This window comes from Embiotoca jacksoni, unplaced genomic scaffold (genome assembly GCF_022577435.1).
Source record: "Embiotoca jacksoni isolate LCO1_2020_lvr unplaced genomic scaffold, fEmbJac1.0.p SCAF_35, whole genome shotgun sequence".
NCBI lineage: Eukaryota > Metazoa > Chordata > Actinopteri > Embiotocidae > Embiotoca > Embiotoca jacksoni.
Window position 1 is genome coordinate 3,038,830 of NW_027185387.1, and position 27,982 is coordinate 3,066,811.

At 42.1% G+C, this 27,982-nt stretch overlaps 1 protein-coding gene and 1 pseudogene across 3 annotated transcripts in view; both read right to left on the bottom strand.

The window, feature by feature from the left end:
* The window catches only part of tspan4a (tetraspanin 4a), a 133,208-nt gene that overhangs the window by 83,483 nt on the left and 21,743 nt on the right, over positions 1 to 27,982 (bottom strand). Inside the window, exons 1-2 of one of the 3 annotated variants that reach the window (XM_069165658.1) lie at positions 20,643 to 21,702; positions 19,762 to 19,841 (exon numbers count right to left, since the gene is read on the bottom strand). In XM_069165658.1, the coding sequence (XP_069021759.1) occupies positions 19,762 to 19,841; positions 20,643 to 20,652 (90 nt within the window). In that variant the 5' untranslated portion in view covers positions 20,653 to 21,702. Of the gene's footprint in view, positions 1 to 19,761; positions 21,708 to 27,982 lie in introns of those variants that run through there. The other 2 variants (XM_069165659.1, XM_069165655.1) reach the window with 2 other exon arrangements.
* LOC138207995 (cathepsin S-like) lies at positions 17,412 to 18,909 on the bottom strand (annotated as a pseudogene).

The window sequence follows — 27,982 nt, forward strand, 5'->3', positions numbered from 1 at the left end:
GTGGAGCGTCGTTACATCACTCACACCGTTACACTCATGATCATGGGCTGCTTACACCTGCAGCCTTGTGTGTAATTATTGTGTGTGAATTGGCTGACAGGTCTGCAATTTTCATCCACTGGTCTGTTCAGCGTCTGCAATTTACAGCATATCAGTTCAGAAGTGTCTGTCTCATCGTTTTCTGCCGAGTAAAGCTGAGTGTCCTCGCGGCATATCAGCATGCGGTGAAGACTTTACTGCCCTTCCCGACAACGTGGCTTTGTGGAGCAGGTTTCTCCTCCATGTCCGCCACAAAAAACAAGATTTCAGAGTAGAATCGACGCAGGGAAGATCTTCCCATAGTGACTTGACAAATCAGTTTTAAACGTGTCCACATTTCTCACTAAATATAGTTGGTTTATTTTTTTAGTTAAAAAAAAAAAAAAGAAAGAAAAAAGCTGATCAAACAGAAATGTTAAATAGAGTTTTAGTTTTGTATTAAACTGCCTTGTTTTCTCCAGATCATGAGAGGTCATTAATGATCAATATCTTTGAGTTTTGGACTGTAGGTTGAACAATAATTAGGACTTTATAGAATTTCAAGAACGCCTCGAGGGAATTTGGTCAAAACTTGGCAAAAACATTCGGTTGATACCAAAGATGAACTGTTTAGATTTTGGGGGTGAAAGGTCAAAGGTGAAAGTCCCTGTGACACCAATGTGACGCATTCACGTGAATATGATATCTCAGGAAGGCATGGATGTAATTTCTTCAAATGTAGCAACATTGTTCACTTGGCCTCAAATATGAACTGATTCCAGTGTGGTGATCAAAGGTCAAAGTTCAAAGTCACTGTTACCTGACCTTCCCCTCATCTGTCCGTCCCGTTCTTGTGAACACAACATAACCAGAACGCTTTGAGGGAATTTGTTCAAATTTGGCAAAAACATAGTGTTAGTACCATCGATGACCTGATAAGATTTTGTTGCTTAAAGGTCAAAGGTCAAGGTCATTTTCACTTCACATTAAGCCATTCCTGTGAACAAATTTTTTTTCAGGAACGCCTTGAAGGAATTTCTTCAAATTTGTCACAAATGTTCATTTTGGATCAGCAATGAACTATTTAGATTGTACAGGTCAAAGGTCAAAGCATAAAGTCATTGTAATTTTAATATCTATATCGGTTTGGTCAGATATACATGTAAATTACAACTTGAGTGGTTAGCGGAGCCATAGCTGCACCATTAATCAGTTAATCAAAAAAGTAGTTTTAAAGTGATGGAACACGGTTGCGGTTCTAATTTCTGCATAATTTAAATAATGCAAACGATTTCAAGATGGTTTTAGTCATCATGCACCAGTCTTGTCGTCATAAAGCATCAGTGAGAAATGTACAAAAAGTACCAAACCATTGGGAACGCTGAGGGCAGGGAAAATGCTGAAGTAAACAACCAGCTTGCAAAGAACATTAGTTTTGTCGTTATAGCCACTGCTTGTATTAGAGAATCTAAGAAAATAAGGCCACTGGTGGATTCTCATGTTTTGGCACTTGCAGCACACAGCCTTTTAGATAAACATGCCCCATATCCCTTTGGAAAGATACATATTTCATGAGGACATTTGGGTTTGGTTTCCTATGTTTATCTTGTCACCAGTTAACAAAGCTGTGTTAAAGGCTGCCGTGGCCTGCGGAATCACTTCATATCCCATCCCACGTGACGCTCGCCCCGAAGACTCCGAGTCGTCTCAATAAGAGGCGATGGAGGATGTAATAACAATAGATGCACTTCAGTCATATTTTAAAGATAGAGGGAATGGCCTTTGATGAGTACAAGACACTGAGGATTATATTGTGGCGGCTACAAAGGAGGACAGAGCAGAGGTGCCTCGAGGAAATATTCAGGCGGGGCCCTGCTTTGTCGCGGGATTGATTGGACGAGCATTCATCTCCTTAGAGAAGCAATTTCTCTATCAGGCCTGAGCATATTATTGTGTCGCTCTGACTTTTCGCCGGGCCAGACAAGAGTGCGTGGGAATGATGAGGTTGACGATAATGTGGATACCTTGGGAAGACACTTGAATACAAAGTCATCAGTATGTGTCAGGTGCTGCAATGTGTGTCTGAACCCTTTGGCGTGCTTCCATCATGGTGCAGAGAGACAGATGGCGCCAACCTGATAAATGTGACAACAATATTGAGCCGCATTCGATGTGAGCAAACTTATTAGGGACTGAACATGAATTACTGTGGGGGACGAGAGGTCAGAAATGCAGGGGTGGATGTTGTTTGTCTTGTTGGTAAAGGTATAGTCCAGCCTTCTCTTGAGATTAATTTAAAAATGTGCTTTATTGCAGGCAGACAACAACAACATCACAGTTTAAGGGCTTATTTTTTGGGGAAAGTCACCCAAAACTGAGATGGATGGGATATCAACAATCACACTGTAAAATGTGGCTTTATTATAAAGTGTTATTTCTTAATGTTATTTTTTTTTTTACCACCAGTTCTTACCCTACCTTTCACTCTATTTGGCAAAAAAGCTAAATGTCTCATGAATTTGACCTATAATCTTTCAAATTAAGCCTTTTATCAACATCTTTATATTCTAAAACCGAGAGTGGCGGGAAAATTCATCCTTTTAATATTTATTTGCCGTAAATTTTGAATTTGCTAGTTATGCTGTTGTAAAAATCATTATACCATTAATATATTAACGTCTTAATCAGATTACACTTTTAAGTAGAAATTCTTTGCCCCTTAAAAGAGTACTCCACCCATTTAATACTGCACAATTTACAGTTTTTAAAGTATCAAAGCTGATGCAGTAGAGTCAGATGTTTGATGTGCTTTGATTTGCGTACTTCAGTTCGCACACTTACACGCGGGCGTCGTCTCAAATCTCACACTGGCGTTGTGTACTTACCGGAATGGACCGTGACAAGTGAACGCATCAATAATATCCGCTGGCATTGTTCGGTTATTTCACTGAAGAATGTGTTTTTCGTGCTCTCATTTACATGCACACAATAAAAAAAATAAAAAATAAAAAAAAACACACTGATGTCTTCTATCCAACAGCAGTTTAGTCGTTCTCGGTGAAAAATAAACACTTCCGTTTGGACATGTACAACTTGTATTTATACAGTGAAATGTGCAGCAGAACACCAGCGGTTTCCCTTCAGCTGTTGCAAGTTGGAAAACAGGTTGTCGGTCCGTCCGTCTCTGCTACGTGGCGTTACGTGCTCGCTTATTGAACAGTTTGAGTACACTATCCAGGCACTTATAGTACGCGTACGTGTTTCAGCTCTTGACAGTGAGAACGCACTCGCGCTAAGTAAGCGGTTTGAGCCTCAACCAATGTCTTCATTATCCCGCGTTTTCTTCTTCAATGCAACTCAACCAACAACAGCTCCGTGAGAGGTTCGGGTGTGTGTTGCCAGTGGCAGCTAATGTAGCCTTGAGCGCTGAGTTTCAAACGGAGCTGAGTTTGCGGGCTCCACAGCTCTGTTGAACACACCTCGTTCTAAGTCAACATCCTCAGATTTTTTTGTTTTTTGTTTTTAAGCTTGTAGTTTTCCGCCCCAATCGACTCTCACTCAAGTCCCATTTATCAGACTTTGTGCAGCTCTCCAGAGCCACAAAAGGCTTCAAACAGCTTCCCTTATACATCCAGTTGTACTCCGCAAGACCTGTAAACAAACTCTGATGTGTAAAATTGTTCCCCTTTAGCTTTACTGGCTTTGTAACAGTCGTACAATTTGCCGATATAGTCAGAGAAGCTTGGGGAAGAAAATAGTAATATTACAGGGGATGATGCAGACTTGATGTTGTACATTTTTTGTACAGTCGCTCACGGTCATTCTCTCATGTAAAGATGAGTATTAATACAGCAGTCATCACGAATCCACTGAAAGATCACGCTCGGTTCATTATCAAGCTTTTTTTATTCTGTGCATTGTGAGCTAATTCTCCGCGAAGAGGCACGTTCTGGTCATTAGCATCATCAAGGTGCTTTATGATGCAACCTGCCTGAGTTGTTACCACAACACTGTTTTTTTTTTGTTTTCTCTCTCTCTCTCTCTCTCTCCCTCCTCCCCCTCCCCCCACCACTCACCACCTGCTGTCTCACCACCTGTTCCTGCAACCTACACATCTCCCCCACTCCCTTCTTCATCCTTCACATATCCCCAACCTCACCGCCTCCCCCCCCCCTTTCCTCCTCCTCCTCCTCCTCCATCATCTCTTCTGGCTCTGCACCACTCCACCTGCATTCAGCACAGGTCCCAAGGTGCGCTGGCATCCTCCGGTTTGTACATTCATGCCGGTTTCGGACTCTCTGCTGCACCACGCTGCGGTCGTTTTTGTGTCGGGTTTTTTTTTTTCTCCCCACACTGCCACAACCGATCCTCGATGAGACGAACAAGGGCGCAGTGTCTCCATCTATCTTTCTCTCCTACTCTTTAACTCTCTGTGGTAGTTAGCGTTCTTCTCCAATCTCCATTTCTCACTGCCCAGTCCCCCCCCCCCCCCCCAAAAAAAAAAAAACACCATCTGGTCCTCCTATTGTCCAGACCCATTTAGCTTCTGTTTGGCTTCACTTTAATACAGATACTATCTCCTGTCTTTCCCCCCCTCTGCAGCCCAAATCATCTCCCTTCCCTTCTCACCGTGTGTCTCTCCCCTCTCCTCTGCCCAACAGCATTCGTATTCTAAGCAGCGCTGCAGCAAAACTCTCCCTCCCTTCTCCGTTTCCCCTGTCGATAAAAAGATGGAATTTTTTTTTTATCAGTGTTAATAAAAGGCTCTATTTTTATAGCCTGCTGAAAAGAGCAGGGCCTCATCTTCGCATCCTCTCGCTGCTGTTAATGTGTGCGAGTTTGAAAAATGTTTACTGAGAGGTGATGAGGGAAGGTGAATGGAGGGGCAGGCAGAGTTGATGAAGTTGCTCTTCACACGTTCTATCTAAAATCTTGAGACCTATCAAATGTCTTTTTTACTTTTTAAGTTTTTGATTGACAGCTTGATGACATACTTAAAGACTGACACTTAGCCGAGTCTTTCCTTCGCCCCGGTGCATAGACACTCACTGTCTGGTTGGACGTTGGTGCATTTTATTCATTAAAGGAAGCATCTGCTGTGGAGAAAGCTGTGAATCTCACTGAATATTAACTCTCCTGCGCTGCAAGACACAACTTGAAGCATAACACAAAAGAAACAATATGGCTTTGAAATATATGAAAGCTACTTCACCGGAAAAAAACAATTCTGTTAAGGCACTGTGAAAAGCAATTTCCAATCCCTCAAGGTCTCATTTGAAAAAGTTTTATTTTGAAAAGTTATTGTTTCCCTCAAATCGACATACACAATCAAAAGCACTTTATGCTCATCGATAACCAGCCATTTGAAGTGAGTACACCATGTAGGTAAAGATATAATGAACACATACGAATGGAAATATTTCACTTTCTTTCTGCAAAGTTGTACATGTTTATTTAGCCGTGAGATGACAGATTACATTGCCACGGACTCTATTGAGTAAGTGATGGTGAGGTTTCATGTGTTTCTGATTCTGTAACGTGGAGTATTTTTTCAGTGGTTGTGGTGAAGTTGTTGTGGGGGCGTGTGCTTGGTCTCTGCCAGTTTTTGTATGAGGAAAGAGTTGGTTTACTCAGTTTACAGACAACACTGACTCATCTCTCACACCACCCCTTCATACATATGACACTTTGTTGTCTTGGCCTATTTTCCACTCCAAAGGCGATATCTAAGTTCCAAAATTGCATCTATTTGCTCTCTAAAAGTGGATTCAGAGGATGGTGCAGAGCTATTGATCGCTTCTCTACGGGCGATGTGTGTTTAAATGGGGAGTTTACACATAGAGGTCAGCTCACTTGTCACGGGGAGCTCTTTTGTTGTGGTTTTTTGTTGTTTGAGAAAAGAATCCTGTTGATATCATCTGGAGTTATTTTGGGCTCGGCCACTAGAAATGTGTGACAGGAAGCCTGCGGCGGTGTGGAGCTCAAAACACGTGGGCTTCACCAGTAAGATGGAAAGAAATTATTTTATCTGATGCATTATGGAAAAAATACATCGAATATCTTGACTTCTCTTGCTTCAACCGTTTCTTTTACACAACTAATTCGTACTCAGTGGATGATGCTTTATGGACACTCTTTGTATGGGCAGAAGGCAGAACTTTGATACCAATCCCCGACAACCTCAGTCCTGTGTGTGGTTTGGATTAATGCCACAAAAGCACCGGTGGTTTTCGTTAAATATTTAAAAACACGTCATTTTGTGAGTATGTTACCCAGCTGATTGAATTATCTCGACTATGAGAGTGGATTAAAAAGTTCAGAAATGTGCACGCAGCAGGGAGGAGCTTTAACTTTTGAGAGTAAGTATTCACAGTTGAGTTACGCATTTTTTAGTGGCCACTGGTACGTTTCTCTATGAAGAACGCAAGTCAAGTTTTATGTCAAACTTGGGAAATTGGCAATAAAGACGGTTTACGGTTCACGTGAAACAGGAACAGCCGTAAAACTTTTTGAAGCGTTCCAAAAAGCGGATATTGTGCGGACTATGTCTTTGATTGTACATTTGCTTTTACTATTCATGTCAGAAATTAAGCACAGCTAATCTTTAATGAAACTCCATGAAGATTATTTTTCCAAAATACCAAATACGGGGAGGATTTTATGGGAATTGTGTATAAACTGTTTCCAAGAAGATCATTAAATTTACTGCAAGAATAAAGTTGTACAAAATTCAATGCACCTTAGATACAAGTTTAATGAAGTGCTGGATTAAAAAGTTCATTTAATCATGCAGAATATATGTGGCACCAGCAAATAGTCTGGGATTTTGAAGCAATTTAATAGGAAATTGAAAGGAAAAATAATTTCCTCCTTAATTCTTTGTAAGCCTATCCGTGCTTCTTTCTTCTTCCATCCTTATTGAACCTATCTCTGCCAATTCTAATGCATTTCAAATGTTTTTGTGTGAGGCACATTGTGTTTTGCTCATGCATGAAATGCACTATATAAAAGTTGGACTTTCCTCGCCCTATCTTTCGCCAAATAAGCCCTACAACCAGAAATACTTTCTGACAGTATGGAGAGTAAATCTCTGCTTCTCCTCAGCGGTAGCAGCGACCGCGGAGAATAAGGAGAATATCACAAGAAAGTCACTTTAGCAGAGAAGGAGAGAGAGAGAGAGAGAGACTACCAAGTGTGTGGGAACATCACAACCACATATCAGAAAGAAAGTCTGTCTCTATTCAAACTGACATTACTTATACACCACTGCTTGTTCTTGGGCATAAATTATTTGTAATTGACAATTTGTACCCATCCCCCTCTATCAAGAGGTGATAGAGGAGGTGGGTACAAAGGATGGTGGGCCCTTTGATTTAGATTTTCTTTTTTCCTGGAAATGTCTCATTGAAATTACAACACATCCGAAGAAATAACCACACGGACAACAAAAGGAACCTCTTTGTTTTTTGTTGTTGTTCCTCAAACAAGAGACGATCCCATGGTATCTTTTCTCCTCTTTCCGCCGTGCCCTGAAAGCTATTGATAATTAACATTGACTTTGTTTTTCATTTGCGTCACAGATCAAGAGGTTTTGTTCCTGCTCGGCCCCTTTAGCACCTCCTGAGCAGCCGCGGAGAGATCCGCTCGGCTCTGATCGCTGTCACTCGGCTGTTTATACATTCCGCTTGGGACTCGGCTGCACCCCAAACTAAAGCTCCTTCATGACACCACGCTGTCAATTAGGTGTATCGAGCCGCTTCTTTTTCCTCCCTACGTCAGCAGAGTTTGGTGGGGTGTTATAGCTCACCGTCTCCATCTGGTCTCCATCTGTAATGAGACAGACCGACAGCGTTCTCTCGCTCATGCGAAGGTTAACAGCTCACTGCCGTATACTAACACAGAAACTCTCCCCATATGCACATCTCAGTTAAATCCTTGTTTTACACAGCGCTGTATCATCTTCTGATCTGGCGTCGCAGTGAAACACCTCCTCCACTTTTCATTAGTGCCACATGCGACCACACATGGTCAGCTGAGTAAAACAAACCAGGAAACGGTGGGATTACACTGAAGGGCAGCCACATGGCTCTCAATAAATCTCACTTAAATGGCTGATTATTCAAATCAGTACAGTCCCCAACTTCGCAGTGGGCTGAGGCTCATTTACCAAGTCTAACGTGACATCTTAATGCTGACCTAAAAAAAAGGTAGAAATGACCAACCTTTAAAGTACAGGATGACCTTATCACGACTGCAGCGACAGGCTGTTTTTACACTGTGCTGCACATCGCTTTGACACACCCAGTCCTCAAGTGTCCTTTATGAATATTTCAAATATTTCATGACTCAGATCTGTCAACTGTTATTACTCAATACTTATTAATTTAAGCTCACATGCAGAGATCTTTTGGATTACAGAACATATTTTCCAAACCGTTGGCTCGTGCATTGGCTTTTTTCTTGACATTTTTATATACCTGTTTTAAGAGATGACTTCTGTTGCCTTGAAACAACCAGGCCATCAACAGTGAGCAGCTTCACTGCAGTCAAGCCAGACTGATACAGTGGAGGGAATCAGTCACTGTTACAAGACTGACAGCATAGTGAGCCCATCTTTCACTGAGTACTTGCACTTAGTCCCCAGGCTAATCTGGAGAGAAGTGAGAGCTCTTCTTTATGACTAAAGCCTAGTTGATAATGAATCCTCTTTTAAATGGGTTATTTAGTAAGTAAACATGCACATTATGTGATTAATGCTGCTAATGGGGCTGTTTACATTTAGAAGAGTAGTGCAGCAGCTGTGAGACATGTCTACTGGCTTTATTCCTGAGAATCAGATGACACAATTTAGAGTTGTAAATTATGTCTGATTGGTAAATATTAAGCTACACACGGCAACCGGTTTGCTTAGCTAAGCTTAAAAACTGGAAACGGGAGGGAAACAGTTTGTTTGACTCTGTCCACACATAACACAATCACCCACCAGCATGTTCACTCATTAACATCTAAATTTGATGTTTCTCGTCAAAGCCTGATTGTGTTTATCTGTTAGCCTGTTTATTTGTTTAGTTTGGGCCTGAACAGGTTCATGACGCATCCGTCAAACCAACGTTATTGAGTTGACATGGAAGCTGTTGTAGCACTTTCTAGAAGCAGCTAACTGCAGAAAATGACTTGTTTGTTTGATTGACAGGCGTGTGGTGCAGTCAGGTTTCTGCTATAGGTGGGCGGGGCGTAGTCTCGTCGGGTTTCTAATCAGAGTCAGATCAACCCTTTGCTCCTCCCCAGATCGTCCAAATGTGGTCACTTCCGGTTCCAAAATAGCAAAATGCCTGATTGTTGAAAAGTCTAACTCAAGGCTTCACAACGGCAGTTTACGAACCAACGGGTGACGTCACTGTTGATCGTCGCTTGGTTAAAGTTAATACATCCTTAAAGTTATGCAAGCTTCAGTGCCATGGCAACAGTACACGTGATTTCTCGACTTGTGGTTGGAAATGCAAAGTGAACAGCTGTGTCCTGCACCGCAGTCCGCTGTTGTATCAAACCATCCAACACGGCAAAAAAAAAATGTGTTTAGACCTCCAACTGCTAGACACCAGATTGTCGTTATTTAGATGACCGCTAGCAGTCAACAGCGGGTCAAATTAAGCTGCTTCCACAAAACACGTCTGAGGTGTTTTTTTTCTAGGAGGACGGTCTCTAATTGGCAGAAACATCCTTCAGTGAGTACAGAGCCAAGTAAGACATGTGGGTGGAAATTCACAGGTCTGAAACCTGACTATATGCCCTTGCTTTAAAATTCTCTCATGCACAATATATTAGTCGTTCGCACTTTTATGTTTGCATCTACCCAATACTCTGAAGCAGAGAGAGATGCGTTTGCCAATTTGATTATAAAGCATTGGTGTCAGAAACAGCAGCAGAGCTTTTATCTGTACAACAATCAGATCAGGACGATATTTTAAAGTGAATTTTAATAACCTATGGAAACGGAAATGTGTTTACAGTATATTTGTGTTTATGTGAGAGCAGTTAGGTGGGACATGTGAGGCATGTTGGCAGACCACAAAGGGCAAAAGTCACGTTGTCGGTAGCATCAACAGAATTTGCCACTTTGTTCAGGCTTTGAAAAGAGAGTGTTTGGAGCAAACAGGAAGGAAGAAAAACCAAACAAACCAGGCAGATCTTCTGAGACAGACCTCAGATCAGGTTTATTAACAGGACAGAATCCACTTGCTGACATACTTCTTACTCTCTAGGGCCTTCACTGGATGCTTTGACATGAATTTTTTAAGCGACTTTAAACATCATGGGCTGTAAAATATATATGGCTTAGTTTAGCCTCGCTGTCTCTAAAGACAAATACAGCAGCAATTTCATGCAGAGTTTCATTTATTTGACTGATTATTCCAATTTAATTTGTCTTTTATGCATCAGTGAAGTAATTTAATTAAAAAAATTGTATAACCTAGAGGTCAGAGGTCAAACATGCTGATTATATTCCAGCATTCAACCTACAAACATACAAACTGTGCCATCCTTTCATGACGCGAGAAACATTCAACTGTTCATAAATATCACAAAATGGTGAGAATGAACTTGTGACTGTCACGCTGACAAACTCATGTGGCTGTTGCTTTTTATAACCATGCAAACATGAAGAAAATTGGATTTCAAATAGCTAAAGAATGCCTCAAGTAGGTCAGTGTTATAGCAATGCCAAAATCTGGTGTCGATAAAAGCTGAAAACTGGGATCAAAGGGGTTTGAGTATTAAACTGGCAGCGCTGATAAAGCCAAAGCAGCCGCACTGAGGCACCACCTAAGCCTCTTTCTGAGCCAATAAGAACCCTGGAGAGCTTTATTAAAGGATATTTACAACTAAATCTGTTAGAAAATAAACTTTGTTGTTGTTAGTCCATATTTAATAGGGAATATTTTCTTTAGCACATGACACATCCCAACGCGACACACGGCACTATCTTGACAGCTTTGCCAGGCCTGATAAAACACAAGATGATGTTAGACACAAAATCGTGTCATCATCTCTGAACACGATAATGACATATAGAAAAAACAAATACGTCCACAGGGTCCCCGCTTTTTTCCAGAGGTTTCCCCTCAATCGAATTACTTCGCCGCCTGTGAGCTTCCTGCATAGACATGTCAAACTCATCAAATGCAAACTGCAGGTTTATTATCTAGACCGCTCATGCTGTGCACGTCCTCCACCCCACACACACACACACACACACACACACACACACACACACACACACACACACACACACACACAACACACACACACACACACACACACACACAGACAGACATCCGTCCAGCTGCAAATCGATGGACCGTGTGTTGGCTGGGCGGGGAGGACCAGACAGATCTCAAATCAGTGAAAAGGCAATTTCTATTGATCTGGCTAAATCTGCGGAAACAGATGCAAACTGTTCACAACTCTGGCAATCCATGGATCCTCCGCTGGGCTCTGACCTACATTACGCTGACAAGTAAACACAACTTCAGAGGACACGTCTTCTGTCTCTTCTCTCTGCCTGCTCTCTTCATATTCCCACCTCTGCCCCAGTCTCACCCGCTGCTGCTGTTCCAACCCCTTCATCCCTCTGCGGTGTGGAAAAGACACATTTGTGCTAACAAGATTAATTAAAAAGTGGCTGGAAATGAGTCTTATTTTGGTATTTTGTAGCTGTGGGGCGTTCTTTTTTTTTCCAGCTCTGTGGTGGTTTCCGCTGAAGACGATTAGTGTTGTGAACGCTCACATATTTTGAGTTGCCCATTTTTGCAATTTTATGGTGGAGTCATTGCGCCGACATTTACGGGATAATCAGCATTTGTCCTGGAGCGTGGAAATCCGTCTGTCCCTTTTTGTGTGGATTTTATTTTGACACTTTGTCTGCGAAGAAGTGATACCCAGGCTACTCTCACCCACGTAGATGTTAATATACTGTATAAGGTCAGAGCACTGAGCTTATTTCAAACACTTGCAGTAATGGGAATTAACACAAGAGTAACTGAATGTAGCCTGAGTGAGCGAAGAGTCATCGGACTCCAATTTGAATGAGATGCGTTTGCGGCGGTTGACTTCATCTGCACCAAAGTGTGTGACGTGAGCACACACACACACACACTCGCACAGACCTTGTGTTTCCTTTTCACGTGGTGCTTAGAAGAAGACTCGTTTCCATGACAATCAGCGAGTTGATGCATCTTTTAATGGCATGAAAGCATCAAATCAGAATTCAGACTTACGGTCTTGTTACACATTTTTGCTTCAAGACAATAAAACACTACACGCACACAACAATAACTGTAGCAACACTACTAGTAGTGTGCAGTTATGTCGCTCATATTATACACAAGGCTTGTCAAGGCTCAGTCTTTACTTTACTGGGTTTCACATTGAATCTCGATTCATTGTAAAAAAAAAAATCTATTTGTTGTGCACAAACACACTGCAGTTGAACTCTGATGCATCATTATGACTTAATCTGTGTTTTGTTTTTTTCCCCCCCTCGGCATTTTCTCCTCCTTTTTCTATCACCAGAAGCTTTGTCTGAGCTGTCAATTTTGCGAGAGGACCTCGTTTTATGTAAACAGAGGTGATAAGAATCTGCAGCGAGGAGCATAACTCAGTTGTTCGGGAACATAAAATCATTGTGACACACAGTTTAAATCAATCTGCTCCTTCAACAAAAAAAACGTGTCAATGTCTGAGTAAAAATATCCTAAAACAGATCAAATAAAACAATGGATCAGTGAGCCACATCTTCAAAGGTAGCGAGGTCGGTAATTGTCATGATGAATAAAAGATGACATGAAGAACAGGGTGCATTGCGTGAAAATGACATTAAATAGAAGAGTACAGTTCCTTGATAAAGTTATTTTAAAGTTTTTATAGGTAGGTGTCTCCTATTGTCGAGCTTTGCCACTTTACTGAGTCATCTCCGGGGCAGGACAGCACTCATCTCACTCATGTCATCATCTGTATGTCTCGTTCTGTGGCTACGGACCAGCGGCTCTGACCTCAATCATAACAGCCGTTCTCGCTAACCCGTCACAGTTTGACTCCTTAACCTTTCGCAATTGCCTCGAGAGCAAATTAGTCGGTGACACCAACATAAGAAGACAGTTTGTCCTGGAAAATCCTGACACTTCTGGTTGTCGTGTCATGACTGTTTGCTGACCGACAGCTTCTTGACAGTATTTTCGCGGGAATTTAAAACAAAACGGTGTCTTCCGCTGTAGTGGAGATAGATGTGAAAAATCTGCAATAATAAAAAATGGCATTCTGACATGTCTACATATTTACCGAATGGTATTTCTTTGTGCAGTAAAGAAATGCAGGTCCTTTTTTGGACCTGTGAAAGATCTTCAGTAAATAGGTTCTATTACCTTTTACTTCTGGGGGGCTGCACAGAATTGGCACTTCCCCACCTACAGAGGAAGGTTTTAGCTGTAATTGAAGAACCGTGGCTGCTGGCAAACTAATTAACACCGTCTTCGAACAGAAACAAAGGTACCTGTTTAATCACATCAGGGGAGGCAAAGACTTTCACGTGTTCTCATTTCAATGGTGACAGTTTCAAAAACCCTGACATCTTTCAGCACAACTTTGTTCTCCTCCACCTCCTGCTGCTCAGCACAGCAGTGATGTTTAGCAGCTTGCTGCCCATCACCAGGAAGCTGCGCATCAACAAGCTGGAAGGAAAACAGAGCAAGGAGGTCTGCCTTCAATCCTCAACATTGTCAAACTCGTTTGACCTGAAAACATTCCTCTGAGAGGCAGTGCTGGTTACTCTCCACAGGGCCTGCTTTTCAGCTTTTTAACTGCTGTAGTTGAAAGATATCAGTGGTTTGTGATCAATTTCAACAAACGCAGCTTCGATGTGACGAAGCCAAACAACCAAATGAGGCTACAGACCAGTTGGAAGCTGCGTAGTCAGTCATATTTTGTCCCAGGCTGCAGGACAGGTGTGAGAAATCTTTGATAGTTTTGCGACGACCCTGAGTCGTCATTGAAATCCATTTTATCCGCTCTGAGCAACAGCTGCTGTCCCTTTACAAAGGAAAAGGTACAAACTGTTCAAAGACTTTCCCCTCGCAGGTACAGTCAAGTCAGTTTTATGTAACTGAAAATCACAAATATGCCATCAAGTGTCCGTCAGTCTGCAGAATTTGTGACACGCTGTATCTTTAGACCCTTATTCAGATGAGGAAAACTCCAATAACACATGAAAGAGGGGAAAAAAAGAGGAAACAGAGTAGGGCTATCTGACTGAACTTCACCTACTGTGAAGTACAGGTGAAGGAAAAAGTCTAAACGTAACAAAATTCCATCAAAGAACAACATTAATGTCAGACCAACACACCTGATAAAGGTGTCAGACCAACACACTTCAGCTTGTGGCCTTTATCAGGGTTCATCGTAGCATTTTATTTAAATGCTTTACAAGAGCAAGTTTCCACACGTTTTTTTTTTTAAATATTATGTAATTATTGATATAAATACCTTCCTATGTATTATTAAAAAAAATCTCTATATACATTCATGTTTGTCGGTTTGTTTGTCCGAAACATATCTCGACAACCGTGTGTCTCATCATCTTCAAAGTTGGTGGATGTGTAGCTGGGGAGAGTGTGCACTGTCTAATTTGATGTGATTTGGGCACGTGACATGTTTAATATCCATAAACTTAAATAAAGAGGCGACTAGCGCTCTGTGCAGCAGCGGGGACGTAGTGGTTGCCGAGCAACCGCAGTTCCAGAGAGCATCGCAGTGGACGTAGTCAAGCTTGTCTTGACTTACTTCTGCAGCGAGCAGTTTAAACTCAAACTGCCCAATTAAGTTGTTTGAGTTTAAATCTGATATCATTAATTTCACTTGGCATTGTCAAGGTTGATATAAATTAATATAGAATTAAACGTTTGGAGGGTTTTTTCGGTGTGCGGTGTTTGTCGCTTTTTTATTGAGTTGCAGCCTGACAGATTATTGTACTTTGAATGCACTTGGCAGACAGATTGACTTCGCTTCTGATTATTGTTGTCATTGATGCTGCTTTCTTGCTGTGGTTGATATATATGTATATATATATTACGAAAGAGGTTTTACGGTTTAGTGGGTTTACCCAGTAGTTAAAGTGGTTTCACTTATTTATACATTGATGGTGTTTGTTTCTCTTGTTCCATTAACATTAGTTGCATAAATGCCAAACACATGTCTCGTAGCTACTGAACTGCCCCTGAGAAGTTAGTCCTTTATCCGTGACAACATAATGTTTTGCCATAACCTCCCGTCCCTTTTAAAAAGTGTTTACCTCACTCTTTATCTCTACTCCATGTCGTTTCCTTCCTTTACACACAGATTATTTAGGGGAAGTCGGTTAAATAAAAGGCTTCTTTATAGCCAGCCAACTGTAATGTAGAATCAATAGATCACAAAGAGAAGGGATCTCTGTCTATTATGAAACAAGCACACGAATGCTCTTTGTAGTCTCTTTTCATTCTTCGTAATCCTCTGATATCTTTCATAAATGGAAAACTACTATTTTCTCTGCTGAAGTGAGATTGAAGAAGATTCACACCTGAGTTGCTCGATGTGGAAGTGTTAGCCGCAGACCAATACACAGTGTGTAGATGGCTTGGTTTTTGTTGACAGCTGCTGGTGTGTATTCTGAGGATAAGATTCTCCTGGGAAAAAAAAAAAACCTGAAACAACCCCCTCGGTCATCACAAGCAGCTTATTACACCTCATTAGTGTGACAAAGCCCTGAAATGACTGCAGTAATTATGATGGGAGCAAAGGAGGAGGTCCAAAGAGGCGGTGTAGTTATAGAGACACAAAGTCCCTGTAGGGAGGACATTGGGGTCAATGGATGGGTCAGCAAAACTTTGAACTTTTACAGTTTTTCTCATTTGTTTGAAACAATATTTATTTTAATCAAGTTCATTCCAATTACCCCAATCTCGGTTTTATAGAGGACCCCAACTGTCAATCCGTTCCTAAATCTAGCCATAACTCCACAATACAATTACCACTTTAGGAACAAACAACCTATTTAGTTTGAAGTCACAGACTTTGAAGTCACAGACTTCAGACAGTGAATTAATACAGTGAAAAAAACTGTGTCAATTGAGGCATTAACGCCGAGCACTTTGCTTTCTGATTTTGGCAAATCAGCAATAATGGTACATTAAGAAGTGATTTCCTCACCGGATCAATTTGTCATGCACTGCTCAGAAGCCACAAGTCTCAGGCTGACTGCTCGTCTAAAAGCAGCAGGCAGCACATAAATACATCAGCAGTCTTAATAGAGATTAGTCCCGTAATCAAACCTGTTCGTCTCACTGCATGAAGCTGCTGTTTACCTCATTCTATTTGCACGTGATTTCAAGTATACTGAAGTTTGTTTCTCAAGAAGTTTATGGCACTTGAACTTTTATTTTAACAGATTAAGTGCTATTTTTTAGATTACTTCGTCAGAAACTGTGTGATCACTTATTAACTGCTGAAATGGAGTTGGGGGACTGTACAACTCTACTGTATACAAGTGAGAGTTCACCCAAGACGCAAATTGTCATGTGTCATGTGTCATTTGTCATGTGTGTGTCCCTCCGAAAGCGAAAGTAAAGTTGAAGTCACACTTGTGTAACAGACTGTCTCTTGCCTCCAGGCAGCCGTACGGTATGCTATCACATCAGCATGTTCACAGGATATTTACCAGACACACGTGTATTGATTTTTAAACTTCCTTCTGCTGTAGCATGTAAAAGCTAAATGGACCAACAAGCCAATTTCCCAAAGAGTCAATGGAATCCTTTCAGACAGTTTTTATGGCAGGTTTAACAGACAAAGGGGAAAGTGGGGCAATATTGAAGTGGTGAGGATGCATACCGCATGAAAGGAAATGCCCCGCGCAGAGAGTCCCGGGGTTCGATTCCTGACCTTTACTGCCTCTCGCTCCCCTCCTCTCTTTCCACACATTTCCTGCCTATTTCTGGCGACACTGTAAAATTAATACATAAAATCCGCCCCTGCCAAAAAGTCTTAAAAACAGTTTAAGAGACAAGAGAAAATTAAAATCCGCAACTTCGCTGTACTTAAAAAGGACATAGGAATGATTGGTGAATCCAAACGTGCGTATCACTGTTGACTGAAGTCTCTTTTACAATCATGCTCACAGTCTCAAGACAAAGAAAGTAAATGACTACACGTGAAGAAAAACTTCATTCCTCCCTTGAGTTAGAAGTTTACACATTTTTGAAGGCACCAAAGGTTTAGAGCAGGTTTTAAATCTTAGGATTTGAAGTTATCATCATTATATTTTTTTGTATTTTGCAACAGATTCAGTTCTGTTCCCTTTGCAGCTACATGACGGGATAGCAGCCGTACATAGCGATGCCACACCGGATTCCCTCGTTGCGTATCATTCGGATGTAGCCCTGATCCCCGAAACGAGTTCCCTGGCAGCCAGTATTCTTGTCCATTCAGCGTGCCGTAGCCCACGGCTAACACCCCGTGGTTCACACGCTGAGAGCACCCCGAGTCATCGTACGCTCCACTCTTGTAGAAAGCAAACGTGGGCCTCCTGGCATCAATCGCCACCGAAATGGGTCCCATGTCGGCGACCGCCTGCTTCAGAGTGATCTCGGGGGGGTGGGGAGACTGACGGATCTCCTCGGGTCTCAGGTCTCCCATGTGGTTCATGCTCAGGTCGTAGGTATGAAGCCCCATGAAGGCCTCCAGATTGTGCGCGATAATAAGCATCAGGTTGTTCTCCCACAATTCCCTGCGGCGCGCATCCTCCGCATCGCCGCAGTACTCCTTCCCGTGCGTCTTCTTCCACAGCTCCCAGTGGTCGTCCAGCCTATCGCTGCCCCCGCGCACATGGAGACGAGCAGCAGGCTCCCCAACATCAGGCCTTTATCAGTCGGACTCATCGCTGCTTCAAGAATATGTTCTGTTTTGGCTGTTGTTGGGTTGCCACCTGGGATATTAGTCCTGGTGTGGATTAGCCATTATATTTGTTCTGAATCATACTGTCTCATGTTTTGTGGTTCGCCTTGCTATTTCGGGTGCCATTCATAGTTGGGTTATTCCTGTAATCCCGGGTCATCTGTTGTTTTCGTTCATTGACTTGAGATTTTGTGTAATTTTATATGTGTTCGCTGGTTGTGAAACGGGGACGTTTCTAATTGAGGGGGGGACGTATGTAACAGACTGTCTCATGTTTATCGTTTCGCATTGGAGATGATATGTCCCTTCAGGGTTGCCGTAGAGGTAAAGCGACTCCCGCCTCTGGTTGAAAGAAGGAGAACACAAAATAAAGCGGGAAGCCGCGGGCTGAATGAGATGTCTGGTCTCCCGACTCCGCTTATTACAGTATTATAAGTGCTCCGTTACATGAACCCAGGACGCTCGGTCACGCTTGTTTTTATCAGGTCAGAGTTCATATCGTGTGCAGAATAGTGAGGTCACATTTTTACGCCTTGGAAAAAGTGGAGACCTGCAAAATCCGCACGAACCCGTCGACGTGCAGCCGCTTCGAAACAGTTGCGAATTGGACTTGGATGTATCATTATTAAAGACAGGTATTATATTGGAAGCGGTCCTCTGTTCTTCCTTGGTGGATCACAACCCAATTGGCCTCTCTAGAGGAGAAGGCTACAGCTCATCGTGGTCAAGTAGCCATTATTTATCCCTGGCGGCAACACACACACACACACACACACACACACACACACACACACACACACACACACACACACACACACACACACACACACCGCACTAATAACTGCAACCCCACTCTGACAGCAGCGGTTTATAGTTGACAGAAGATGTAGAGGTGAAGAGGTCTCTCATGCCTCGAGGGAGATTGCATCTTGGCAGCTAGATTGCATTTCTGCGTTCACGGCCTCAACTCATTTTGTTACCAATAAGAGCAGACGTATGACAAATCAAAGTAATCCCGGAAAAAAAGGTAGCCACAGAAGTCAGCTTCACTTCAAAACTCTAGGACGAGCTGCAGCCGATTACGCAATGGGAGAAGGAGATTTTAAAATATGAACCACAGCTGGCGAGCATAACAGGCTTCACAGCTACCAAAAATGGTAAGTGATCTGTTGTGGGGCTATCAGAGTGGGACTGACAGAGGGAGACACACTGGAGCTCCGACGTCCCCACAGCAAACAGATGCAATCAGCCAGATATAGCAGATTGACAGCATATGCTTTGACGGACGGAGAAGTGCTGCTATGTGGAGCGGAGGGTGAAAGCAGATGTAGGTGAAAATTACAGCACAATGGTAACATGGTGATTAACGAGTGTAAACACAGTACAAGATCCAAATATGCCATGGCTTAAGACAGCAAACAATGCAGCCTACACCCACACTTAGAGTACTGTATAGGGAGCAGAAAAAGATTCACTCACCCACACAGTGGGATTTGTACACATGATCTAAATGCATGATCCGTCTCTTTCTCACACTACCCCCTCCTCACTCCTCTAACATCACCGCACAGACACACACAGCAGAGCTCCACCTGAATAAGACAAGAAAAATCGGTGTTCCAGAAAAGCAGAAATGTAAAAGTAAAGAAAAGCGAGACATCAATTTCTGCAGAGCAAATACCTCCAGCAATTCTGTCTCACACACACATACACAGAGATATATAAAAAAAAAAAATTTTTAAATGACGATGAAGAACTCACCCAGAAGAGGAGGTTGAAGAAGACCATTCCATATCGCAGGGCCATCATGCAACCCTCGGCCATCCTGCAGCGCCGCAGTTCTAGGAGGAATATGAAGGAGAGGTCCAGGTAAAACACCACATACTTCTTCCCCTGGGAGTAGCGCCCCTTGGACGTCTGCGGCCCCTTTGTCGTGTGGAAGCCGAACGCGAAAGGCGGCCGCTTGTACTCAAACTCCCCGCTGAAGCGGTGGAACCCGGAGGTGAACGGCGGCGTGTCGGGTTTGCTGTCCAGAGACGGACTTCGTCGGTACGGAGTCTCGTCTGTGCTCGAGCGTCTCATTATGGGAGCCGAATGAGCCTTTAAGAGTCTTTAATAGTCACTGTGTGCACTTCAGGTCTGAGCAAAGTCCACAGTGAAGGACCAGGAGTTATTCCACCCCGGAGGCTGAGAGATGGATTTCTGTAATGTCTCTAACCTATCCCCAGTTCAACTCAAAGTGATTATGATCCTTATCAAACCCTGGAACTGCTGATTTAATTATACCCAAAGTGTGATCGCTCTGGATCTGAGTTAATCTGCAGGAGATAATGTGCTGCCATTCACTTGAATAGGGTTCCTCTCTTTAATCTTATAGTGCCACTATATTCGGCAGGAGACTTTGCATAATCCTGCCGCAACACCTGTGTAATTCTGTGTATTTAGGACATAATCCCAACCGACACACACACATCTGCACATCCCTGTTTCCCTCTCTGTAATCCCTCAAACACAGGTGTCATGCTATGCAAGATAAGATGGTTTGCGGTTTCATCTCATAACGGTTCAATCAGGTAAATGATCGAAGAGCTCAACCTCTCCAGCTGCTTTGGGGTCGGCAAAATGATCCAGAAATGTCCTACCTGGTCTCATGAGAAATTCCGGAGCAGGTGCTCCTGGCCGGCAAGTAAGGGCACCCCTGCTACGGCCAATCAACTCAGTAATACATCACACATCCGATGAGAATGAAATGTTTCGCTGTGGTCTCGGTTGTGTTCAGCATGTGGTTGTGGCTGTCAATGTGCTTTTGCTGACATGCAGAAAGAAAAAAAAAGAAAAGAACTAAAACAAAGATAAAGAGATGAGAGGGAAGGACGGTGTTATGAATGTGAGGATTGAAAAGAGCATGAGAGGATGAATGACGCCTGTGAGCGGACCACTCTTTGGCTTCTTGAATTAGTGTCCCTGTGGAATTAGAGCCGTGCCCAATTTCCTCCTTGCTTCTTTAGCGTTTGCTCTAACTTGTCCCTATTGCCTCTGAAAAGTGTCTAGGGGTTACTCCGCGTCTATCCACAGCCTATTCCTCACACATCTAGCAATTCACCCTCTTCAACTCCCTTTTATTCTGTTCCTGAGCCCCTCTCTGCTCTCCCCACTCTCTGCTGACGGCGGTTAATTAATTTCCAGAGTCTCATCAGTGGCAAAGTGTGCGGTGTCCCCCTCCTCCGCTAGAGCGCTTTACTCCTCTTCTCTAGGTGGGCAAGGAGATCAAGGTGTCCACCGGGGTCATGGCCGAGCAGCGGGAGGACAAGAAGGAGCAAGAAGGAGAGACGGGCAGGAAGAAGAGAAAGACAGGTTCCTCAGAGAAGCAAAAAGAGAAGACTGCAGTGTTTGAGCGGTAATCCAGCCTGGCTGCCTGAAGCTCCCTCCCTCTTTCTCTTCACGAGCTCCGCTTCTCTTTCTCTCTCTGTCCCCCCCCCCCTCCCCTTTTCTTTCCTGCCTTCTCTCTCACAAGCCGCGATGCTCTCCTCTCCGCATGCACAATCTCAAACACCCCATCCCTCCTCGGCAACTGTCCCCAAAACCTGGCAGCGCGAAAGCCAGGAGCGGTCGTTCATATTCTGGCCACACCCTACGAGGGCGGGCGACCAATCGGCGGCTCGCAGCTCCATCCTGCCTCGTGCGCACGTCAATCGTGCCATGCCATCTACTCACACACTCACGCGGTGTATGCGCACGCACAAGCGCGCAGAAAACCCGGCGCGTTGTTAACATACAGGCGCTGGGAAGCCTGCTGCACTTGCGCTAGTGCGTCCTCCTCCTTTCCCTGCTCTGCCTCCTGCCTCAAAATCTCATTCCGCATGCAGAGGTTGTTGTTGCGCACAACGCGGGCGGCTCTCTGCACGCTCGGCTTCACGTTATGTTCATCTCCTCCCTGCGGAACTTGAACTTTGGTCACACAATATCTGTGCAGCCGCACACGGCACAGATTTTCACACGACAAACTCACCTAAAGTGTGTCTTTGTATGAACATACGGGGGTGGTGGGGGGGGGGGGGGGTGGACAATGCTGCTGACATTCATTCACACTCCCCACAAGCCGGCCGCCATCTGGGTCACCGGCTTTATGAGTCCACAGGGACGCTTCAGAGGTACTGACTTTATTCAAGGCCGCATCAAGTATTTAATGGATTTCTGTTTTGTCTCCTGCATGTATTTTGGTCTGACCGCAGCGGCCCAGGAGAGGGAGCGTGACTTACTAACTGATTGGACGTGAAGAGACAAAAACAAAAAGACAGATTTGGGACTTTATTGGTGAAAAATTAGACAACAGATGCAGCATGATTTTTCAGAAATGCAGAGCCAGTGTCCGAACTTCACCTTTGGGTTAGATGCTGTTCCATGAGATAAAAAAAAAAATTAAAAAAACATCTCAAACTCTTGGGTGAAGTAGGTGGATTCTTATTTCTAAGAGCTAGCCTGACAACCACAACAAACGAGAGGTAGGAAAGGAGACGTCATAACATTTGAGTTCTCTTCTTTTATTTATAAAACCTATTCATGCACTTTGATATAATCTCATCCCAACAGCGTTTCTGGGCTTGTAGGAAAAGACAGATGTTTATTTTATGTAAATAGTTAAGTTTCATTAAAAGCAATTTAATATATATTCCTAATACAACAACAAAAAAATCACTAAATATAATATACATAAAATTGTAGCATTCGCCGTAACATTGCTAACAGTGCAGATTGTTTATTGTCTTATGTCAAATAAAATACGTGGCGGTGAAGTGTCTAAACAATCTATTGAAAATCAACAAAACATCAATCAGCCAGCACAGGATTTGTCATTCTACCGGTCCGGTATCGTGCTAGCTGTCGTGGAAAGAAATTGTTAAATCCATTGTTTAATTTAGTCTGTGACTCGATGTGCGGGATTGAAGCAGATCTGTTGGTAGACATAAAATCACCTGAGACTAAGAATAGTTGGGTTCCCGTTACTTTAGAATGAGCCCTTCACGTCTACATGGGGAGCGGGTCCTCTTCCTTGGAGCCGGCCATGTTGCACCGCCATGTTTCTACAGTAGCCTAAAAGGGGACGAACCAAACACCACGGACTCTACGGAGGGCTTTGAGGTGTTTTTCACAAGCCTCACAGCCGCCGTAGATTCTCTTAAACTCTAAGAAGGGGAGGGTGAGGTTACAATCTGCTACCTCAGTGCTAGATTTTCATTGACAGCCATTACAGCTAATCCATGGACCAGCAAAGTGCGGCTATAGTTTCGCCAATAAAAGGTTTTACAAGAATCCTGTTCTCTCTGCAAACGTAAACAAAGATATACGTCCCCCATACTGACTGCGCTTACTGTATAGCACACCGTATACATGAGCCGTACTGATCAATCACAATATGTAGGGAACAAAATCGTCTTATTGACACTGACTGTGTCTCTACGCACTTGCTTGTCAGTTACGTCTCTAATTGGCTTAGCCTGCTGTCAACTTCATGAAATATACAGACCGAGATGAATCATGCAGCAGCAAACTCATAACATCTGTGAGTGGAATCCTCTTATGGACAACTGTACTTATATATAACCCCACATCAGATTCAAACACACGTTTTTACACACACACACACACACACACACACACACACACACACACACACACACACACACACACACACACATCGACACACAAGCAGAGTAAGTGAGCGGTGGCACCTCAGGGGCATGGTGGCTTTGAAGTCCTCAGCATGGACAAATACACAGATGGAAAACAAACACGATTTTGGCTGCGGGAAGTAAACATGATACGCAACATGTTGAAATTTGTTTCTGTTAAGACCGCAGGTTTATAGGTACTTTATAAATTGCTGTGATGTGAAAAAAGGACTTAAATGGACAGGCACGAACAGTCAGATACACGAAAGGTTGTGTGCTGCACTCTGGTCTCCTTACGGCCATTAAGGGAGGCTGGCTTGCTTTCCCTTGTTTAAAGCTGGAAGATGAGTCTCCTATGAATATCTCAACTAAATGACAAAACGGGCTAGGAGGATGACTGCAGCACAGAGCAGCAATATGAGCACATGAAATGAGAATAGCTTTCCATGAGACTGGCAAATTATTTAGAGCTGTTTGGCTGGTAGAATTTTAGCTTATGCAACCACAAAAAAAACCTTCCAGTCCACGCTTTTAACGTGATGCTATTTTGGGAAAGTCACATTTTCACACTTAACATGCCTCTTTTAGGGCAACCAGTTACTAATTGGACAGTATTAGGAGGTTGTAAACCAAAATTAAAGTGGGATGATTCAACAAAGTGTCCAAATTCATAATGGGAACATTTACAGTGAAACAGAAGGAAAAAGAAGTTTTGCCATTCATTATTTAAAACGTATTTCTATGGTTGTGTTATCTTAAGATAAACTCACAACCACAACCCAATGATTTCATGTCTGCAAAGTCCAAAACTATGTTTCTTACCATCAAATATTTATTTTTAAAACCATTGCTCCAAATAACAGTTTAATTTTGATTTGACAAGTTCCTATTTTTTTACTGCCAAACTCTCAGAAATATAATGTTAGTGATCTGAAGTGCTTTTTCAGATCGGATAAAAAAAATATCTGTCACCTGTTGTTTCATATACTTGTTATTGAGCTGGCACGCTTAACAGGCAGAATAAATGCACCTTAAACTTTCTTACAAAACACCTAGTTTTACGGTAAGTTTGTACAACCGTTTCTCCCGTTTTTCTTGCCGTGAATGATGTTCAGACCAGAATATTATATTTCGAACATTAATTAATTATCACAACCTGAGACTTTGTCGGGCTCAGGTGGTGTCAGAACATCACTTTCCAAAAACACAGCTGTGCGTGAGGCAGACGAGCTGACTAAAAGCACATTTTCACGATGCCATGACATCAAAGATCATCGAGGAATCAGAGGCATAAAGATTAATAACAACCACTCTTGTGGGAAATAAACCTGTTTTACTCAACCGAGCTGACTCATAAGGGATTTAAGGTTTGCTTTGCAGACAAAATTGAGATTTATGGGCACAAAAAACTAAAATGGATGCATCAAGATACAGAGAGTGTGTTTGGTAAAAAAAAAAAAACAAACAGCATTGCAGAGTGAGCTAAAAGGCAAGCACAAGATCAAATAAGAAATAAATCATTTAAAAGCCTTGAAGTGAAAATGGTAATGTAATCAAATATATTGTATAGAAAAGAATTGTTTGGAGTAAAAACATATTGTATCTGTTGTTAGTCTCTCCTTGTCTTCAAAACACAATTCGATCTTTGTGTTTTTGTCATTCATATTTAAAATATTTAATAACCCCAATTGTATTATACGTATTGTTTTGTATATAGATATAATTGTTAGATTTTGCAAATTCCGCCCAATACTTAGGCACAAAAAAATGACATACACTGACCTCACAATAGATTTTTTTTTGTGTTTACTTTCATGTGCTTCATGTCTTCTACTGCTTGCAATTTGCTTGGACCCCGATCATTGCCGCTTGTGGCTATATTTAAAATTTGTTGATAATAACATAATGCTAAGTATTGTTATCAATAGAAAGGTTAAATCCACATTTGATTATAAATATATGCAGCCAGTTGTCCCTATTGTTTCTTTTGAGGTTTCTAAAAATTTAAACTGACCAGCAAATTTTAGGTCAAAATTTGATTTTTGTATACAAACAAAACCCGGCCGAACCTTAACTCTGGCGGCGTCAGATCAGAATTACTTTGTTAAATGTATTTAAAAGATTTGAAGGAGAAAAAAACTGTTTCATTTTTATATTTTTGGTTGAATTATAAATTAATCAATCAAAATAAATTGCTAATTATTTGTAGAAATTGGAACTATTTCCATGGGTGCTAATTCAAATTTGTGGTCACTTTGCCGGTGTTTCTTATATAGATAAAATCTCAGGGGAACCAATAGTAGATTAAAAAAAAAATTATAAAATGGTAATGGTAACAAACTACCAAATGGTAAAAGTTTTGCACAGTACCACAGTTTTTATTTTCTATGCTTTATTTATAAAACAGCTATAGTTACTTTTCAGATTAAGGTTTTTGCATATAAATTCTAGTTTTAAAGAGGTTTAGTAAAAAAAAGATGCTTCAAAAGGCAGCTTAAGAAAATTATCTGAATACTTCTGCCACTACTCACTACCTCTGCACCGAATATAGTTCATACAGCAGTTGACAAGATATTTTGCTTTGGATCAATGAAGTGACTCACAGACTGACATTGCCCTCCCTCTGGGTCTGCTTAGGTGAGACTGCACTAATACAGATGACAGAGTATCGCTCAGAGGCAAACTGTGCAGCTTACGGCAACATCCTGAGATTGTTCCCTAACGGTTGACACTGCAAATTTAACAGAATTGAAAAATTATAATAATAGTAATAATAACTCTGACATTTCACCATCATTAATGAATAATATGACTCCAAAAAGCTAGAGAGTGAGAAATGAGTCACACTTTGGTCACCATTAGTTTAATATGGTGACTTAATACCTTTGTACATTATGATTTAGAATTAATTACTGTTGTTAACTAAAATATTTAATTAATATATCAATTCAACAGGGGGATTTTACATGAGGCAACACAAAACAATTAAGTAACCATGAAAAGCATGTGAGCCAACCTATTGTTTGTCAGGCATGTGTTTGTGGATGAGCCCTCTGGTGTCTGTAATTGTGAAACCCAACACAGTAAATTGTAATTACACAAAATGCCACGCTTCGAGCCAAACAGAAATACAGTATATGCAAAGAGTTCGCATGTGGGCAGCAGAATAGAATGGCTCCACGCCTACTTGCATTCAAAAAAATAGGGATGAAGACAAGAGATCTTTATTGTGTCCATCAGGGCAAATGAATGTTCAAAAAGCCCCTGTTGGCTGTTTGCTGCTGGTTGGTTTGAAAGTGGTTTGTGGCCTGAAATAGAAATTACTTTCAGTGGACATGCCCGTCTACAGACTGTGTGAGGGCAGCAAAGGTCGAGCAGTTTAAAACAGGTCTATTCAACTCGCGGCCTATAGGTCAGGCACGGCATTTTAGAATTTATATGGCCTGAAAGAGGCTGTCCTTAAATTAGGCTCAAATGTGTGTGATATAATAAATATATATCTCTGTGCTAGTTTGACAGCCATAGGCATGTAAAGATGTAAGCAAGTAGGAGTGTGCATCTTGAGTCATAGATGATCTATGTGGGTAACCTTGGCAACAGGTTAGTGTGGTGACAGGGAGGGTCAGGGAAGCCCCGTGTGTGTTGTTGTGGATAAACTGCTCTCAAACTGCTGAGGTTGTCCAAAAATGAATCATTTTATTTTGATCCGGATAATATGGAGAGGTCATTCGCTCAGGCCGCAGAGAAACTTACATTAGCCAAGATTTTTAGTTTTATGCTGAAGGGAAATAAAGTTGATTGTGAAAATCGACAATTCCAGAACGAATCAGGGATTTTTCTATTTGGCTGACTTTCTATTGTAGTTAAATAGCCCTAATTTAAAAGATAATGCTGATGATGTGATATTATTTTCCTAATACCGATGTTCATTGTTCACCTTAGTACAAGCTCAAAGTTCACTATATGTATTTCCATATCTGCCATATAAGCAGTCTTCATCAGGGGAGGGAGTTTGCTCAGTTGTCATAAAGATGAAACTGAATATTAGACTTGCACTTGCCGGCTGGCCAGAAACACATCTTGAAATGAATGCTAATGTTGCTCTGTCTTCCAAAGGAACTCAAATATTTGATTCATCTGTACTTTAGAGCTCCTCTGCTGCCAAACAACAATTAAAATCACATCAATGAGCCACGCCAATGCACCGGATGATAGTTTCCTCTGATACAATTAGCATGGCCTCCCCCGTGTATTAATCTGTATCTGAAACTAGCCCTACAAAACTGCACCATTTTCCAGTTTTTTGTGTAATA